The sequence below is a fragment of the Onychomys torridus genome, chromosome 5 (assembly GCF_903995425.1).
Source record: "Onychomys torridus chromosome 5, mOncTor1.1, whole genome shotgun sequence".
Classification (NCBI taxonomy): domain Eukaryota; kingdom Metazoa; phylum Chordata; class Mammalia; order Rodentia; family Cricetidae; genus Onychomys; species Onychomys torridus.
In genome coordinates, this window is record NC_050447.1 from 131,189,261 (window position 1) to 131,209,796 (window position 20,536).

Consider the following 20,536-nt stretch of genomic DNA (forward strand, 5'->3'; position numbering starts at 1 on the left):
ATTTTATTTACAAAAAAACAAAAACCAGATTAAGACATATTAATATTTTAAAACAGTGTACACTGTACTTAAATTTTAGCTACTTAAAATGGCATATGGTCATTCTCTCTCAGCAATAGGTTCATTTTATGAAGTTTGGTTGCCCATGGTCAACCACAGCTCCCAAATATGGAATGACAACCTTAGAAGTAGACAGCTAAGTTTAAACTATATGGTTTCTGAGAAGCTGAGAAAATGCTGTCCCACCCTACTCTATCCCTTTTTCCAGCACACCCATGCCTAATAAGGGTCCATGACCTGATGAGATCACTAAGCTGTTTTCAGATCAACCCTTATTTTACTGGTCTCCAAGGCATAAGAATTCTGACGCTGTCACTTCAGAGTCACCAAAAAAAAAAAAAAAAAAAGCAAGCAAGTATGCTTCTTTCAAGTAAAGAGAGAACACTTCTGACATAATACTAAAGGAAAAGAAAATGCCAGTATAGTGCTAACGGAACTATGTAATTCTTCACTTCCACTATTTTTTTTTTGTTTTATATAGCCCACAAAGTGAACATTGTTTTTATATTTTTAAATGGGTAACAGGAAAACTTCTAGTGAAGATAAATATCTGTATAAATGTGGAAGCTATTGAAATCTGTGCTCAGTGTCTGTATCATTTTGCAGGAATAATTATGCTGACTATACTGCTAGGTGCTTTTACCCTAGAAAGGCGAGGACACCTAAACGAACTGTGGTGTCACACTGCTCCATATGGCTTTGTAGTGCCACAAGAAACCTCTCTAGAATCCTGTTTTTTCTTAATTACAAGTGTAAATTAATCATACAAGAAGTAAAATAAGAGAAGTAAACTGTTAATATCATGGGTTTAAGGCACAGAAGTGCCTTTACTTGACCATATCAAAGAATTCAACATACATAGACATTATCAGATTAAACACTTATCACAATATTCCAGCCAGGCACAAGAACATTCACTCAGGAGGCCGAGGTAGAACAGGAAGTTCCAAGCCGGTCTGTGGTACATAAGGGAGACCCAGTCTCAAAAAATGAAACAACAGGCTGGCCCAGAAGATGGCTCAGTCATTGGGAATTGGTCCCTAGTTCAGAGGACCAGGCCTAGATGCAATGCCCTCTGCTGGCCTCCTCAGGCACTGCATGCACATGGTACAGACATACATGCAAGCAAAACACCCATATACATAAAATCATCTTTTAACCCAACCTCAACCAACATTGTTTACTCACAGCAGAACAAAGATCAGAAAAATTACAAAATGAATGTGAAGTATCTCAGCAGAACTATATTTCTTTGATTATGCTGCAACCAGTTAAATTTTCAAGGAGCATGTCAGTAAAGCAGAGTTATGTATCAGCAGTAACTAACTCACAGTTATATCTACACTATACAGGCAAATGTGTTTAGAGAAAGTAAACACAACCTTTTTGGGGAGAACAAATGCTTTTCTCAGAACTAAGGACAGTGGAGCCAGCATCAATATTAGATTTCAAAAACAGTACTAATGATTCTGAGTAATAGTTTCTTGGTTCCTAAAGGTCAAAAGACATTACCAATGGTGTCCTGTCCTAGGTTATTTAGGGAATCACAAAGTTTACTCCTGGGCTGGAGATCACTCAGTGGTTAAGAGCATTTGTTGCTCTTGGCAGATGTCTGAGGTTCAGTCCTAGTGCCCACATGTAACCCTAGGTCTCGGGGATCCACAACTTCCATATATATAAAGTAACATCTTTCATGGAACTGCTTAGGGAGACTGTCTTCAAGGGCACCAAGGATTTAGTGTTGGAGTCCAGCCTGAGCTGCAGTGAGTCCTTAAAAACCAACAAAACAACCAAGTGAGAAAACACAACTTCAGTGAGACCTAAAGTAGGGTCTGCTCAAGTAAGCTCCACCTGACATTGACCAAAATATGTGTAGAGAACTAAAAGGGTTTAGTCGGGCCAATTTACAAGTCTTATGACTGGCTTATTCATTATAGGCAAGTACCCGAGAAAAGACTTAGTCGGTGTTATTGCAACAGTAGACCATCAATGATGACCATCACTTACTCCTCCTACAAACTTCATCAGTTAAGTTCTATCTTGTCAGAAACAGCTCAATATCCTGATGTGCCAAAGCATGGATGGTATCTTGGCAGAGGTACAGCAGTGTTTTATTAGTTCGTGGATGAGATTAATCTTTTTCTAAATGAGAACACCCAGTCAATGTTATGAAACCTTCGATAACTTTAGAAATCAGCTTTTGCCAGAAACTGAAGTTTCTCCATTCACTTAGCATGCTAACTCACACTTACTCACTGTAATGAACTAATTTTTTGCTGTTTTTGTTTTTTTCAAGACAGGGTTTCTCTGTGTATCTCTGGCTGTCCTGAACTAGCTCTGTAGGACAGGCTAGCCTTGAACAAAAGAACCTCAAACCACCCACTCAGTAAGTCCATCCAATAATAAGCTGAGTAGTCAGTTCTCAAAAGACATACAAATACTTGAAAAAGTTCAATCCTTAGGCATCAGGGAAACACAAATTAAATTGATTTGGGATTCCATCTCATTTCAGCTAGAATGCTTAAAAAACACAGGCAAGGAAGGATAGAGGGCTAGAGGAGACCTTAGTCACTGCACATGGGAATATAAACTTGTGCAGCCACTACGGAAATCAGTGTGGAGGATCCTACAGAACTGAAAATCAAACTACACATGACCCAGCTACACCATTCTTGGGTATATATCTGAAGGACTCTGAAGTAACATATTGTTTTATTCACAGCAGCCAGGCTGAAGAGCCAGCCTAGGTGTCCACCAACAGACAACCGGATAAGAGAATATGTGGAATATATATGCAATGCAAGTCTATGCAACTGTAAAGAAAACTACCATTTGCAGGACTATGTATGGGAGCAACTAGAAATCTTATGCTAAGTGAAATGAACCAGACTTAGACACATGTTCTCTCTCACGTGGAACTAGACATAAGGCTGAATACATGTAATACAAAAGCAGAGGTTGGGGTCAACTGGGAGGAGAAAGGAAACCAGTTTGGGAAGATGGGACATGGGGAAGGATTTTGTAGCCCACTAGGTTTCCTAGTGGCTGTACCCAGCAGGGCTGCAGAAGAGGTTGATTGGACCACAGGCCTGAGTATCAGGTGTTTGTAAGGGTCTACACTTGGCTGTAACTAGCAAGGGGGAGATCTTTTGCTCCACCCCTTGGTGTTGTTATAAATAGCCCCTTGGAATAAAGCTCTGGGTCAGTGGATAAGGATCCAGGCCCATCGAGTCTATCCTGTTTTCTCTCGCCTATTTATTTCTAACTAAGTCTCTTATCTCTCACATAACAATGGGAATGAACCCAGGAAGGAAGCATCTAATTAAAAGACTCATAAACAAAATGTTAAGTGAAAAGCAACCAAAGACCTGAGCACAACAATACTCAGATTCCAGCCTTCATAAAATATGGCTGGCCTCAAAAACAGACGCACATATCAACAACAGTACTGAAATTTGGATAAAAAAGCACAGAACAAAAGGATTACCTACAGGTGTGAAGTCAAGACCAATCTTTTCAGAGTAATATGGACATATCCTTATCTCTGACTATGTCAACTCTGAATGAAGCCTTAGTTCACAGACATCATCCCCCACACTCATTCCAACTCAGCAGATATCACAATTTTCAAGTCCTTTCTGGCCTCTGCTAAGATCCAACACATAGTGTTTTCACCTTATCTGGAAATCTCAACTTTGTTTTCCAAGCTCCATGCCTAATTTGTATGGCTCTACATCTCTACAAAGTATTGAAAAACTAGGTTAAGGGGTGGGGGAAGTACACATGTGGTAATGAAGCCATATACCCCTAGAATGAAATACTTTTCAGCAAAACAAATCAGAGATATACACAGTATAAATTGATTTCAAAATGAGTGCGGACAGACACAAAAGAACTACACACCGTGTAGTCGTCTATGTCTGTGAATTCCTAGAGCTAAAGATGGCTGTCTCAGAGGAAGAAAGAATGAAGCAAGAGAGAGAAATATTTGAATTAGTGTGGCAACAACTAGGTGTTAGACATCTAAAACTGCATTTTTATATCTTGTATCTAACAATAACAGTATAATCATGGCAATAACGAGGGCAATTGTTTTAATTTTTCATCAGTAAGTATGTGGCTTATTTTCCTTTTTTAGTCACTCAGCCATTATTTCATGTCCTAGGTTACTCAAATGACCTCAGAATCAAGTTCCTTTCATTAATTCTGACTCCCCCCAATATATTAATAATACTTTCATGTAACTGTGACAAAATGCTGGACATAAGACAATTTAAAAGAGGAATTTATTATGGCTTATGGTTTTGAAGACACCAGTCCACAACAGCATGGAAATTGTGGCAAACCAAGCACTAGAGTTCATATCATGGCAGCCAAGTTGCAGGGAAGGGGCATCCTAGGACTCACCTCTGGGAACCTACCCATCTCCTACAGTTTCTCACACCTCCCAAAATAGTGCCAGCAGCTGAGGCTTTACACATGAACCTGTGAGGGGCATTTCATCCCAAACCATAGTACTCAATACATGCTCTTCGAATAGTAGACAAGATAATTTTATTATCATCTTAAAATATGTTATTCTTCTGTTTAAATATTCCCCAGGAATGAGCTCTGGAGATCATCAGTATAACATGGTGACTACATACGCTTAATCATTTCACAACAAATACACAGATCAGAACATGTTGTAGGGGCTAGAGATAGAGCAGTGACTAAGAGAGAGAGTTTACTGCTCTTGCAGAAAACTTCAGTTTAATTCCCAGCACCCACATGATGGCTTGCAACCGTCTATAATTCCAGTTCTAGAGGACCCAACACCCTTTTCTGATTTCCATGGGCTACTGTACACACATACTATAATAGATACATATTTAAAACAAATGTTATACCTTATAGATACATATACAATTTAAAAATTCTATCCTTCAAACAATCCCAAAAGCCTGCAACAAAGAATTTTCATAAAAGGGATGCACATGAATGATAGTATCAGCAACAGTTTCATTATATCAATGCAAGGCCACATACCTCCTGCTCCAGGTACCAAGCCTGGCCCTGAGGCACTCTGCCCAGTGGGGGTACTGGTGGCACCCCCAGCAGAGCCACTCACAGTGCTGGTAGTGCTGCCAGTAGCTGGTGAACTCTGGGAAGTCTGTGGAGCCCATGGATTGGGTAGTGGATCCCTATTTTCTGTTCGAGAAGGCTGACTTCCTTCACCAGAGGAAGTACTGCTCACTAAGGAAGCAAATGGATTACCACCAAACTGAAAGAAAAGAAAAAAATATTAACAAACATGTAGTTACTTTTCAATGAAGCCACATTCTCCATATATCGGTTCCTCAATCACAGACTATCTGTGCTAGACATGAACAACTCTTAGGCCCAAGTCTTGGAATAAATGGATCACCTGCTCTTGTGCGGCACTCAGCATAGGCTCCTGAATATCTGTATACATGCGTCGTAAAGCATTGTAGCCCCCAGGAATGCTTTCTAGGTTGCTCAAGGCTCGGTCCTGGTTCCTCATCATTTCCTGCATCATTGCTGGATTTCTGGCAAGTTCCAATGTCTAAGAAAGAAATCTCCATTTTAAAAAAAGGCACTGAAATAGCGTTTAACTAGCTAAGTTTATGAGAAGCCACTGACTTGGACTAGCTCCTGTACCAGGCCCCAGAAAACTCAATGGGGCCACTTGTGCTAAGTGCCAGGTAGTCAAACTGTGTGGTGGGTATTGTGTTCCCTGAAATAAACATATCTGGGGTCAGAGAACAGACAGCCACTAGAACAAAGCCAAAAATGGTGGCTAGAAAATGGGAAGAGTAAGCCATAGCAGAAGTTGGGCCGTGGTGATGCACGCCTTTAATCCCAGCACTTGGGAGGCAGAGTCAGGTGGATCTCTGTGTGTTCAAGGCCATTTTAGAAACAGCTAAGCATGGTGACCTACGCCTTTAACCCCAGAAACCCAACCTTTAATCCCAGGGAGTGGGGGCAGAAAGAGAAAGGTATATAAGGGTGAGGACCAGGAACTAAAGGAGTAAAAGCATGTAGTTAGTTAAGCATTTGGTTGGTTAAGCGTTCAGGCTTTGGAGCAACACAGTTCAGCTGAGATTCATGTGGAGGAGGACTCAGAAGCTTCCAGCCTCAGGAAACAAGATCACCTGAGGAACTAGCAAGGTGAGATGGCTGTAGCTTGTTCTGTGTCTCTGATCTTCCAGCATTCATCCCAATAACTGGCCTCAGGTTTGGTTTCATTAATAAGACCTTTTAAGATTCCTACTACAAAACTGAACTTTTAAACAGCTATTTGAAAAACAAAACAGATGATTCCAGTGAAGCTGAGTCAGCATCCTAACTGTTAGGAAAGTGACTCTGTCACACTTGCTGCCAGTCTTTGCTGTCCTCACTTGTTTTCTGCCTGCTAGAAAGTCCAATTCATTTGCTCAGTTCACAGAAACACTAATTCTATTTTATAGGGTGAGGTATCATCGAATTCTAGCATCATAAAAGCCAATTAAGAGTTTTAAACCAAATTTCTTATACTATTTAAATTAGGAAAGCACTTCTTAAAATTCCTGGTGGATTTTATCTCTAAAAACAATACACATTCATGGGATATCACAAAGCAGTTTGAGTGAATGGTGCATGTCCAAAAATGGACTTGTTTATTTCTTAAACCCTCAAACTCCACCCTGATCCCCATTTTTTGATACAGGTTTCTCTACGTAGTCCCTGCTGGCCTCAAACTCACAAGAGATCCTCCTGCCTCTGTCCCCCAAGTGTTGGGGTTAAAGCCATGCACCACCATGACCAATCTAAATGTTCTCACTGAATTATTTTTCCATACAGCATTATTTTGCCAGTGTTTCCCCCTCTCCCAAAACTGTTTTGTTTTTAATGTGTGAGGGAGGGGCAGGGCACTGACATCATCTCTCCATCCTGCATTCTAAGAACCTTCTCTTGGACCCCCAGCACCGAGGAGAAATGGGTACGGAAGGCTTGTCCTCTAAAGTCTTGTCTTTGCTTTTCTTTTTGGTTTTTCGAGACAGGGTTTCTCTGTGTAGCTTTGCGCCTGTCCTGGATCTCACTCTGTAGACCAGGCTGGCCTCGAACACACAGAGATCCACCTGTCTCTGCCTCCCGAGTGCTGGGATTAAAGGCGTGCGCCACCACCATTGCCCGGCTAAAGTGTTTTCTTAAAGAATTTTCAAGCATAGCAGAAAATTCATAGTTCAAACAGACCCAATTAATATTTACGTTTTGCTGACTTTCCTTAAACAATGGTTGGAATTCTCTTTAATTTAGTAGGACATACACAATGCAATCTCTGAAACCACAGAAAGAAACATATAATGTGTATGTGTAATTAAGTGAAAGAAACTACTTCTTTACACACCTGTCTCATTATATCTGGATTATTAAGCATATGGCTAATCTCTGGATTTCTCTGTATCAACTGTTGCATCTGTGGATTGGCCATAATCAACTGCCGCATCAGGTCAGGGTTTGAGAGCATGCTCTGGACGAAGGGATTTTCCATGATCTGGACCATCATTTCAGGGTTGGACAAAAGCTGCCGTTGCATTTGGCTCTGTAGTTCAGAGAAGTTGGTAGTATTTAAACCCAAGCTACTGAGACCTGCAAGTCCTCCAAGTCCACCTTAGAGGATAAGAGGGAAAAACAAAAATGAAATTCAGAAGCTTGTGCTAAAACATGAAGAATTGTTAACTCAATAATACACAAGAAACAAAACAACTCTCATTTTTATGATATTAGGTTATACTTACTACTATACCATTCAGCTTTAATTCCTATGCTACGGCTTAGATATGCAGTGCTGCTGCCCCAAAGCCTAGATCCTCAGCTGGTGACACCCAGGAAGGTGACTGGTGCTGAGTTCAGAGTTCAATGGGCTGTGCAGTGCAGTGCATTGAAGGGTAGAGGACTTCTCTATCTGTACTGTAAAGACATACTTGTACTCCACATGAACACTGTACAGCACCCACTGCACCCACAGCAGACCAGATCCCCTAGCAATGCAGCACTGACACTAAGCAGACACTAATTAGTCTCAGGGTTTCAAGACTGTCTGAACCCAGGCACCCAAAGACTAGGGATGAATGAAAGGTCTAACACAGGAGACACAGGAACTACCAGTCTCATGGCTGACCATCTGACCAGAGAGGCAAACCTGAGCTCTGAAATGATCAACTACCTCGTTTCTGTTCTCCCCCACCCAGTATCATCTGCTGGCCGAAGATGAGATGTGGTCTCCTCAGATTACTAGCCCTGAAATAAAGCACAGCTTAGAGACTCAATTGGCCTCTTCTCATTCATCTGTGCAGTGACAGGCAGAAGCTCAAGGCTGCAGTTACTCTGGGAGGGAAGCAGCTCTCTGCTGCCCCTCCTTGCCACACCACAGGCCTTAATGCAGCAGCAGTCCCTCAGCTGAAACCATGGGTCAACATTTTTTCCTCATCTAAACCGCTTCTTTTTGGTGTTTGTCACAGTGGAGCCCCCACCCCAAATACATCCTACAACCAAAACCAGCCAGATTTTCAACTTTGATATTTAACAGAACCAACTAGACATATATTTTAACCTGTCTAGTAAAACACAACCTATTTGTTCCTTCTTGATCCCTTACAGGATTCCAAAAAGCCTAGGCATCTTGAGTGCCTTTGTTGTTATAGCAGGCCCTGTAGATCGCTCCACTGATGAAGTTAACAGTGAAAAGACCAGGATGGTATAGCTGGTCATCAGAAAGCCTAATGGATTAAAGGTGGAACTTTCAGCCCCACCAACCTGTCCTCGAAGGAGAAGAGAAGCAGCTGGAGACTCCTTCCTCTCTGTGTAAACCTACAAAAGTTTCTATTCTCTTGTTATTAGTACTGTGTGTTGTGTAGCATCCACGCCATGCTCTAGAACTTATCTACCATATACTGGCATACTATAATTGAGTTACCCAAAAATTTCCATGAAAAGGGCAAAAGGTGTATGATTCCTACTATATGAAAATGACACCTAAGAAAAACTTCAAAGCACTATACTAGCTAGATACCAACATTTAAGCAATTCTTCTATTTAGCCCAACTTTTGTTAGCTTCAGAACATTTTTCCTCAACAAAAATCTCAAAAATATGCAACTGGACAAAGAGCAGCAGTGTGGGGCTGGGGAAGGACAGTGTGAAGTGCTTGCATAGAGAGTGGGGACAAAGCGGGGAGGAGAGCAGGGGCTGAGGTGAGCGGGAGGAAGGCAAGGAATGTGGTTTGGGCTGAAGTATTAGATTTAGTATTTTTTCTTTTGTGTGTGTGAATGTTTTGCCTGCTCATATGTATGTGCACCACATGTAGCCTAGCATCCACAGGGTCAGAAGAGGGCATCAGGTCCCTTGGAACTAGAGTTATGGATGGTTGTGAGCCACAGTGTGGGTACTGGGAACTGAACCCAGATCCTTTTCCAAGAGCAAACTATGAGCCACCTCTGAACTGCTGAGCTCTCTCCAGCACCTAGAACAGTTTCCAAGGAACTATTGTAGGTCCAGAGTGATTCTGGATACCTGCAATCTCCACACCAGCAAGCTAATGTAGAAAGACCAGAGTTCAAAGCTAACTCAGGCTACATGTGCAAGACTTTCTCAAACAAAACACAGGACAAAAAGGTAACAAATAACTAGCATAGTCTGCCTAATACCTTGCTTGTACAAATGAAAACAATATTATTCACTTGATCACAGCTTATCATCAATTAACTATATCTTCATATGCAATTATGTGGTAGTCAGATTATTAGGTACACACAGGCTACATCTCTTTCATTATAAAACAGATGTGTGTCATTTATTAAATATAAATGTAAGCTAATCAAACATGCTTGTATCCCAAGCTACTTTCTTAACACAATTACAGAACTATGAAAAGTCTAAAAACTTGTGGTTTTTGTTTTTTTTTTTTAATGACTTATGTTTTATCCTGTCATTTTATCTAAAACTCTTGGAGAAAGAGAACTTTTTTTATTTTATTTTTTTGAGGTGAGGATCGAACTCAGGGCCTTGTGCTTGCCAGGCAAGCACTCTACCACTGAGCTAAATCCCCAACCCCTGAGAACTAACTTTTTACTCCCATCCCTATCTAAAAAAACAAAAACAAAAACAAAAAAACCAAAACAACACTTACCTAAGCCAAAAGGGCTGTTAGCAGCAGGAGCAGATGTGGGGTTACTATTAGGAGATGATGAATTGGTAGCATCGCTTCCAGTGGTATTTGTTTGCTGAGCTGAATGATCTTGCGGCCTAGTGAAAATAATTAAATCACAATGTAAAATGCATCTCCCTTTGGCTGTCAGACTCCTGACACACGGGTCCAAGGAGCTGGAGTTTCCCCAGGAACCACATGCTGGGAGAAAGAAAGGCTGGAGAGCTGGTGTCAACTAGCGGGAGAACCTGTCCTGGAATTCAATTTCACAGTTTTGACAACTGGATAGAATACCTTGTAGGTGAGATTGAAGCCAAGACAAGGATGGGTCCATAGGCGGGACCTCACTTTTACTAGGACTATTTAGATATGTATACCTCTTATCCTCCATGTCAACCTAATCTTTGTCAGGACCTGGAAAAAGGGGGTGGGGAGGCTGTCACTGGACTCTATTTGTTCTTCTTCCCAGAGTGTGACTGCATTTTCAGTGGACTTCCCTTCTCTCGTCTTCAGCATCATCTGTCTGTTTAACTGGACACCAAGGACAAAAGGTGGAGCCAGCTTGTTAAGGAGGCCAAGGCTCAGACTGTGACGCTAACAATTCAGGTGTCATCATCACCTAGTACTTTAAGAACAGCAGGATTTTATTAGAGAAGCCTCTGTCATCTGATGTCAGGTGAGACTGTGGATCTCACCACTTCACTGTTGATTCAAAGGTCCACTTTAACACCCCACAAGTCACAATCTGCCTTACACTTGCTTGGCATCAGTCACCATGCATGCCTTTGTGTGCTGTGTACCAGTTATCTGCATGTGTCCTCAATAACTTCTTACATGACTGTGATACAGCTTTATCAAGGACTCAGAAAAGCACAGGAAGAATACATTTCCTTATCAGCTCTCTGGGGAACACCAGCACAAAAACCTGCCTAATGAGTATGGATGGCTTAGAAGTTCCTAGAGCAAATGCAAGCTTGTGAAAGACATGCTTCGCTACAATGCTTTTCAACTGCAGTCTGTAGCAATGGGAGAGTCAGAAGAATCAGACCCTCTGTCCACAGTGAGGCACACCTATAATCCCAGCATTTAGGAGGCTAAGGCAGGAGGAGCAAGTTCATGTCAGCCTCTCTCAAAAAGAAAAGCTAGTGCAGCAACATAGGCATGCACTTCCAGGACTAGTCATGGCTAGCCTCAAAGTTAAGAATAAACATGAAAACGTCTTAGGAGGCTTTAGTCATTTACTCCATTACATTATTTTAGGTGTGTGTATAGCAGAATGATGTAATAAAACTTCATATTCAAGTAAGTCTGATAAAGCAAATGATGAAAGAAAAATCTAAATGATATTCAGAGTGACAGCGATACAAAAATAAGTTTCTCTCAAAAACTGATCACACAATAAATTATGATTGGTCTGAAGTCTGATAGTATATTACCAAAATCATGTCTAAAAACTTCCCCAAAGCAAAGAGAATAGCTAAAACAACAACAACAAAAAAAACAAAAAAAACCCAAGTTGTTACCTAACTCAAAAAATTTCTATAAAATGCCAGTTGAATTTTCTAAAGTTCCAAATGAGGGTTGCCCTAGATTTGCACCCCAACCCTTTCCACAAAAGCGTTTACCTAACAAACATGGCAGAACTAATACTGGCACGGAGCCACACCGCTAAACATTCTGCTAAACAGAAACAAAGAAAAATACTTTAACCATTTAAATACTAATGATAAGGAAAGCCCCTTAAAGCAAAAACTGGTTATTTTTAGAAGACATACCTGTTCTGTGTTTTGATGACAAGGTGAACAGTAAGTCCATCGTGAATTCCATGCTGACTCAAAGTATCTTGATCTTTTAAAATTTTTCCAGCAAATATCAACACAAGTTGGTCAGTATGAGATTTGAAACGTTTAGAGATTTCTTCTTTGAACTGAGTGAGACAAAATAACATTATGTATTTTTAATCCCAGGTATTTGCGAAGCACCATACAGACTGGAGAGGCCCTATAATACAAGCACTGCATCTCCATCTGTGTGTCCAACAGTCCTGTCTCTAACACAAAGGACTTACTCCAGGTGTGTTCTTTAGACACGCGATCACTGCGCCCCAAGACAGAGACGTGGTGTGTTTCCTTCTTCTTATGCCAACAGGACGGTGTGTGTGTGTGTGTGTGTGTGTGTGTGTGTGTGTGTGTGTGTGTGTCACAAATTAGCTCTTGCTAAACTTTCCCTGTTTCCTGGACCTCCATCTCCAACCCCATTGATTTTTAGTCCCAATGTACACATAGCAAGCTCATATTCTCAGCCATTTTTACTGAATATACTAACCACTTCTCTCCTTCAACATTAATGAGCAGTACCACGGAAAGGCAAAGATTAAATAGTAAAATCTTTTCATGAGAGAGTCAAACTATAAACAGAGAAAACACAAAGAACAGTTGGCAAAGAATTTTCAAAACAGAAAACCAAAAGAAAGACTAGAAAGAAATCAGGAAAACATGGAGAACTGCTTGCTAGAGAACAGAATAGCCTGCAAATGCAGATAAAGAGGACACTACAGAGAAAAACGTACTTATCCTGACCACCGTTAAGTTTCTATTAAAATAACCGAATACACAGGCTTTATTAATCTCAGACAGCCTCACAGTGGACTGGGAATCCACATTAATAGACTACCTCAGAGCACCACAGTTCAAATCTAAAGAGATACTTCAACTCTACCCACTACTACACAGTGGTAGGTCTCAATCCAGCGCTACTACAAAGAGAAGCTTTGTTATAATAACATGAATCCACTGAAAAGGGCTGAGTGTTCCTTATCTGAAATGCTTCTGGAAGCAGCTAGCTCATCTTTAATATCAGTACGTGACTCTAATCCAAAATATCCCAAATTTAAAACTGTTCCAAAATAATCTGAAACTTTGAGTGTCCTGTTGTCCCTCAAAAGGTCTCCGATCTCAGATCATTTCAGACAGGAAAGCTCAGCGGTCTGTGTACCTGGGTCTTAGAAGATCCTCCAGGATCAGGGAATATAAGTAAGGGCTACAGACAAAACAACACAGCCAGCACATGTTATCAACCAGGGCTGAAAACCAGAGAAGCATAAAAATTGACAGTATTCTATATTCACATATAAATGACATTTCCCCCAAGCCAAGTCCCAACACTGTGTGTAACTGTAAGGCTTTGGTTGGCGTGGTTCTGAGACAGGATATGTCACTCTGTAGCAGAGGGTGACCTCAAACTCCCAGCCATCCTCCCCAGTTCTGGCATCACAGGCTTGATCATCACCTCACCCAACAACCTACTTTCTCCACTCATGCACACAGCCACACTTTTGAAAAAGGCCAAGAAAGCATAAAGATGCACAAAATTGTACTACAGTAAATATTCTGGAACTTTCTCATCTGAGCCTCCCCCCCCCCCCATTTGAAACTATATGGTACATTTTTTTTTTTTTTTTTTTTCCGTTGATGGAAACTGTCCTGGAACTCATTGTGTAGGTAGATCAGGCTAGCCTTGATCTCACAAATATCTGACAGCCTCTGCAAGCAATTAAAGGTATGCACCACCACACCTGGCTACGTGATATATAATCTTTTCAGCTAAGCAATTTCCAACTGACTTAAAAACAAGCTGGGTGGTGGCAGCACATACCTTTAGTCCCAGCACTTGGGAGGCAGATGCAGGGGGATCTCTGCGAGTTCAAGGCCAGGATGTAGTGAGTTCCAGGACGACCAGGGCTACACAGAGAAACCCTATCTCAAAAAACCAAAACCAACCAAACAAAAACAACAACAAACAAACAAGCAAGCAACCCTCCCCCCAACTAAATACCATTCTATATTCTGTACCACTGTACACGGAAATAGCACAACTTAACCACCCACTAGGAACGCCTCTTTTTGGTAGTTATCAGAAATAATGAAGAAAATATTAGTATAAGGCTTAAATCACAATGCTTAAAATACAAGCATCAAACACAGTAAATGGTGGCCACTTTTTTGCCAATCCTCTTAATTCACAAGAACAGAGAAAAGGAGTTAAAGACATGGCCCTGAAAAGTGTCAATGATAAATAAATTGCTGCACTGAGTTTCGATCATAGATCCAATTCCAAGGTCAAACCTATACAAACCATACACAAAATAAATAAAATTTATTAATTAAATTCATAACTTTTATTATAGATTATAATAGATTAAAAATGTATTTAATACATAAAATGGAAAAGCTGATCAAAATCAACTGTTTTATTCTTAAACTCAGAAGTCCTTTTAGTTTGATCTCCCTCACATTCTGAAGTAAATAATCTAAAATAAAATCACTGGGCTGGCAGGATGGGTCAGTGAGTATACAGGCTTGCTGCCAAGCCTAACAACCTGATACCTACCCCTGGTACCTACCTACATGGTGGAAGCAGAGAACCGGCCTTTGACTTCTACATGTGGGATGTGGTGCACACATGAGTGTGCACACACACAATTAATAAATGCATTTATATAGTATTTTATAGTGTTTGAAGGTAAGATGTTAGATCTAAGGCATGCTTCCACCTTTGCCTTCAAATTCCCACTAACATAAAAGGATGCTTTTAAATTTTACTGAGTTATAACTCACCAGGCGTGGTGGTGCAAGCCTTTAATCCCAGCACTTGGGAAGAAGAGGCAGGCAGATCTCTGAGTTTGAAGCCAGCCTGGTCTACAGAGAGACCCTGTCTCCAAATACATATTATCTCACACACCATATAATTCGGCCACTTAAGTGTGTAATCCAAAGATCTTTAGTGTAGACAGAAATAGACTGCAATGATGACAAGGGTCAATCTCAGAATACCCTTCTGTTTCCGACCTAATATCCTTGAACCAAAAAAATCTTTAAAATGTATTAATAAGCCACTAGCTTATCCAATGCAAAAACTAAGAAACCATTATACAGCATTCGAAACCTATAGCAATTTCCTCTTTGCTATACCCACCTACTGTGGTGATATTATGTTCCTCAAAATATTGTGCACCCTAATAAACTTATCTGGAGTCAGAGAACAGAACGGCCACTAGATACAGAGGCCAGAAAATGGTGGCACACACGCCTTTAATCCTAGCATTCCAGAGGCTGAGATCCTTCTGGATCTCTGTGAGTTCAAAACCACACTGGAATCAGTTGGCATGGTGACTCACGCCTTTAATCCCAGGAAGTGTTGGCAGTAAGCAGAAAGGCATTTAAGGCATGAGGACCAGGAGCTAGGGCTGGTTAACACAGAGGTTTCCAGTCTGAGGAAACAGGATCAGCTGAGGAACTGGAGAGGTGAGGTGGCTGTGGATTGTTCTGCTTCATCTTTCAGCGTTCACCCCATACCTGGCTCTGAGTTTGTTTTTATTAATAAGACTTTTTAAGATTTGTGCTACAACCTACCTGTGATCTTCACCAATGCATCTGGCAAAAATATTGTATTTTGTAATGAAATCTCTTGTAACCACCTTCACAGTAGAACATGCCTTTCAAGCTAACCTCTATACATGTCCCTGGGTCCTGGTCAATTCATATTTGGTTCAATAAACTCATTCCCTTTGAAGTGACATTTGTGCTCTGCATCAACAATTTATTCATGTAGTATGTGTCTGTACTTCATCTCTATAGTCAGAATCTCTTTTGTGATTGCTGCTGTCCATTTTACAATCCTAGCTTCATAGGATTCCAACATTCCCACAGCCCCACCAACAGTTTTGATTACCAGGCTTTTCCACAGCTCTCCTAGATGTTGTGCAGTTTTGATGTGCAGTCTCCTGATGACACAAATGGTGCTATGCACCTTTTCCACATGCTCACTGCCCACTTTCCTTGTGTGTGAACGTGGTGTATGAACACACGGGGGTCAAACTCAGGTCCTCATGTTTGCAAATGAGCTATTCCCAAGACCCCCCAATCTCCTGAAAGATAAAACCTAGAAAAACAGTCAATCTCCTATGAAAACAGGAGGAACATTTCTCAGCTTATTTCACAAAGCCCTTATTACTAGGGACAAAAACTAGTAAAGGTAGTGAAGAAAACCAGCATTTCTCCTGAGCAGACAGACTAACACCATCAGACCTAATCCAGCTATGTGGGCACTAGGGGGAGCTGTAGGAAGGTAATAGTAGATGAACATGATCAAATTACATATAGTCACACAAAATTTATCAAAGACTAAAAAAATGTTACTTTTAAAAAGTCTAAGTGACCAATTGAACTTAAGTCTATAAAGGGGGGGGGGGGGTCCCATGTGGAGAAAAGGTCAGATAGCTCACTGGAATAACAGATGAAGAAGAAGAAGAGGAGCCACACAATCAGTGCCGGAAAGGCATTTGACAGCATCACTTCACAGCAACACTCAGCAAATTAAGAGGCTTTTTTTTTTTTTTTTTTTTTTTTTTTTTTTTTGGGGGGGGGTATCTTCAGAGAAACCCTGTCCCGAAGGGGGGGAAAAACAACCCAAAAAAGCCCCATACATCTTAGACTAGACGGAAGTGTCCCTACACAATAATGGCAAACACAGATTTAACTGTGAACCAATGGGTGGTTCCCTCTAAAATCAGTAATAAAGTGGAGTGTGTCAACTGAGGACATCTGGTCTTCAGGGTCCTTGCCAATGCAAGAAGTTGGAAGGACGGAAAGAAAGAAAAGAGAAGGAAGTTCTTATCAGTCTCCGGCCATTTAAAAGCACAACTGGACACAACTTAAAAACATCTTTCAAAAAATTAGAAGAGCCAGGAGGTGGTGGCGCACGCCTTTATTCCCACCACTCAGGAGGCAGAGGCAGGTGGATCTCTTGAGTGTGAGTCTGAGGCCAGCCTGGTCTACAGAGTGAGTTCCAGGATAGCCAGGGCTACACAGAGAAACCCTGTCTTGGGGGGGGGTGGTGGTGGATGGATTAGAAGATGAACAACAGAAGAGACAAAAATATTTGCAAAAGGTATATTTTGATAAACAGCTATTGCCCAAATATACTAAGAACTCATAAAACTCGACAATAACAAGCCAATTTTAAAACGGGCCAAAGCAGGCACTTCACCAGAGATATACAGATGACAAATTAGCATGAAAGATGCTCTCCCATCACACCCAGAAGATGTAGAACTAAAGCAGAGAGATAAGCAACAGAGATACATTAAAACAGTCAAAATTCAGAATATTAATTCCACCAAATGATGGCAAGGCTAGGAGCAGCCACAGTGAGAGAGGCCTTCGCCAAGGTGAGGACACAGGATGAAGAGCCACTGCAAGAAGAAGGTGGCCTAGCTGTTTCTTAGGAAACCAAATATACACTCAACATGAAATTCAGCAACCACTCCTTTATATTTATCCCAAAGAACTGAAAGGTATTCATATTAAAACCTTCATGTACATCTTATCTTCAAAGGCCTCATTCATAATTGCCAAAATTTGGAAGTAACCAAGATGTTCTTTAGTAGATAAACTGTGGTGCATTCAGATAATAAAATATTCAGCACTAAAAGACATGAGCTCTAAAAGAAGTGAGGTCATGAAAGAATATGGAGAAACTTTAGATGTATATCACTAAGTAAAAGCTGACAAACAGAAAAGGGACCTACTATGTGACTCCAACTCACTGATCAAGTCCAGGACCCTCTGCAAGCCAGGCAAGTTCTCTATGACTGAGCAATATTACCTCCTAGTCTCCACCTACTTGAATTTAATTATAAACTTTTTTTTTTTTCCCCCTCGAGACAGGGTTTCTCTGTGTAGCTTTGCGCCTTTCCTGGAACTCACTTAGTAGCCCAGGCTGGCCTCGAACTCACAGAGATCCGCCTAACTCTCCCTCCTGAGTGCTGGGATTAAAGGCGTGTGCCACCACTACTGTGGCTTGTTCTGCTTCTCTGATCTTCCAGCATTCACCCCAATAGCTGGTCTCAGGTTTGATTTCATTAATAAGAACTTTTAATATTCCTGTTACATCTGGCGCCCAACGTTCGAGGCACGAATTCATGACAAAGCCTCTTGCCTGTGGCCTTGTGAGCCCTAGCTCAGGCCCGAGCTACACTCGGCCGGTTGTGGTGGCGCATGCTGGTAGGATTTACTGAAGAAGGCAGAGGCAGGAGGATCCCGAGTTGAGGCCAGCCTAGGAGAAGCTTCGGCCGGGGCAGAGACACAAACAGTGTCGGTGGGACCATGGAGGCAGTGGCTGCTGCTTCGAGTTGCTGGCTGCTTCTCATCGTGTTGGTGACTTTGGTGATGCTGCTACCTGGAACAAAGAATTTACTGCTGCTTTTTCAGAGAATTGCCAGGACCAGTGTGATACAAGAAAGCATCGGCAAAGGTCAGTTTGGAAAAGTTTGGCAAGACAAATGGTGGGGAGAAATTGCTGTGAAGATATTCTCTTCTAGGGAAGAACATTCATGGTTCCGAAAGACAGACAGACATGAGACTGTGATTACTCCAAACCACAGAGGAAGCACCAAAAAAGAAGTCTTCAGAGAACCATGACCATACCTAACAGTGACTTTGAAATCTTCAAAAGGATGATGGGACCCTACAAAGATGAATTCACATGGACTATGGTAAAGCCATTAACACCATGGAAAGATTGACTCTGGACTACAAACTGCTCAGGACAATTTCGAGATGACTGGCTGAGATGATCCAGCCTGACAGACTACCTGAACAAGGACTTGAAACAAGCCCTGCACTTTCTCACTATGCAGCGGCCGGACAAATGCTACAGGACTTGACAATTAACCCAAAAATTTTCTTTTCAGGATCCTCTAAAGATGGAAGTAATTTTAAGAGGATGACGCCCACATCCCCAAAAAGTGGGATGGGAAGTTTTTGGTCGTTTAATGAGTTTTGGATATTGTCATTGTTTATGATGATTGGTTACAAGTTGTTAATTGTTAATGGTTAGGAAAAAAGCTGAACATAAAGATTAGATTCAGAGGTTTTGTTTAAAAGAGAAAAGGAAAAAGGAGACTATAGATATGAGGTAGATCACTGAATCTACTCTGAGGAAAAATGATGAAGAAATAATAGGATAAATGCGTAGATCATTGAATCTACACGAAAAAGAAAAAGGGAAAAATATAAAAATGACAAAAGGTAGATTATTGAATCTATTATGAAAAAAAGAATATGGCTATGATCAGATAAAAGGTCAATTATTGAATCTACTTTTAAAAAGGAATTGTTTTAAATAGCATAAATAATGAAAATTTTGTCTGAGTTTATCAAATGTTACTAGACTGGACATTGTTAATATATATAATGGAGTTTTTCACCTGAATCTGTCAAATGTTAATGGACTAGACATTGTTAATGTAATTCTTGACTGTATATTGTATATACTTATTAGATATGATTTTTCTTGTATTAGTTACAAACTTTTTTAAATTTTAGACAAAAACAGGGGAAATGTGGTGGGTATTGTGTTCCCTGAAATATTGTATGTTCCCCGAAATAAACATATCTGGGGTCAGAGAACAGCCAGCTACTAGAACAGAGCCAGAAATGGTGGCTAGAAAATGGGAAGAGCAAGCCATAACAGAAGTTGGGCGGTGGTGGTACACACCTTTAATCCCAGCACTTGGGAGGCAGAGCTAGTTAGATCTCTGAGTTCAAGGCCACTTTAGAAACAGCTAAGCATGGTGACCCACGCCTTTAATCCCAGGGAGTGGGGGCAGAAAGAAAAAGGTATATAAGGCATGAGGACCAGGAACTAGGGGGAAAAAGCATGTAGTTAGTTAAGCATCTGGTTGGTTAAGCGTTCAGGCTTTGGAGCAACACAGTCCAGCTGAGAGCCATTGGAATGAGAACACAGAAGCTTCCAGTCTGAGGAAACAAGAGAAGCTGAGGAACTGGTGAGGTGAGAAAACGGTGGCTTGTTCTGCTTCTCTGATCTTCCAGCATTCACCCCAATAGCTGGTCTCAGGTTTGATTTCATTAATAAGAACTTTTAATATTCCTGTTACACTGCCCGGCTAAACTTTTTTTTTTTTTTTTTTTAAGAGAAAGAACTAGTGACCTAGAGTTTTATATTCAGTAAAATTTCCTCAAAATTAAACTGAAATGTAAAAAACAAAAAAACAACAACAAATAACCACGGGATCTTTTTCATACTCACATAAACAAAGAATGTGATGCCTAGCAGGCAAACAGGTTAGAAAATGTAACAGGCTCCTTCGGGCACAAGAAAATGACCCTGGATGAAGGAATAAAAATGAAAAACTGTACAGACAACTTTTTTTTTTTTTTTTTGAGCTGAGGATCGAACCCAGGGCCTTGTGCTTGCTAGGCAAGCA

General features: G+C 40.9%; 1 protein-coding gene across 2 annotated transcripts in view; it reads right to left on the minus strand.

Moving 5' to 3' along the window:
* Ubqln1 (ubiquilin 1) overlaps positions 1-20,536 on the minus strand; it is a 41,179-nt gene that overhangs the window by 7,444 nt on the left and 13,199 nt on the right. For both annotated transcript variants that reach the window (XM_036187066.1, XM_036187065.1), the window contains exons 2-6: positions 12,024-12,175; positions 10,231-10,346; positions 7,451-7,713; positions 5,468-5,626; positions 5,089-5,323 (exon numbers count right to left, since the gene is read on the minus strand). In XM_036187066.1, the coding sequence (XP_036042959.1) occupies positions 5,089-5,323; positions 5,468-5,626; positions 7,451-7,713; positions 10,231-10,346; positions 12,024-12,175 (925 nt within the window). The remainder of the gene's footprint in view (positions 1-5,088; positions 5,324-5,467; positions 5,627-7,450; positions 7,714-10,230; positions 10,347-12,023; positions 12,176-20,536) is intronic.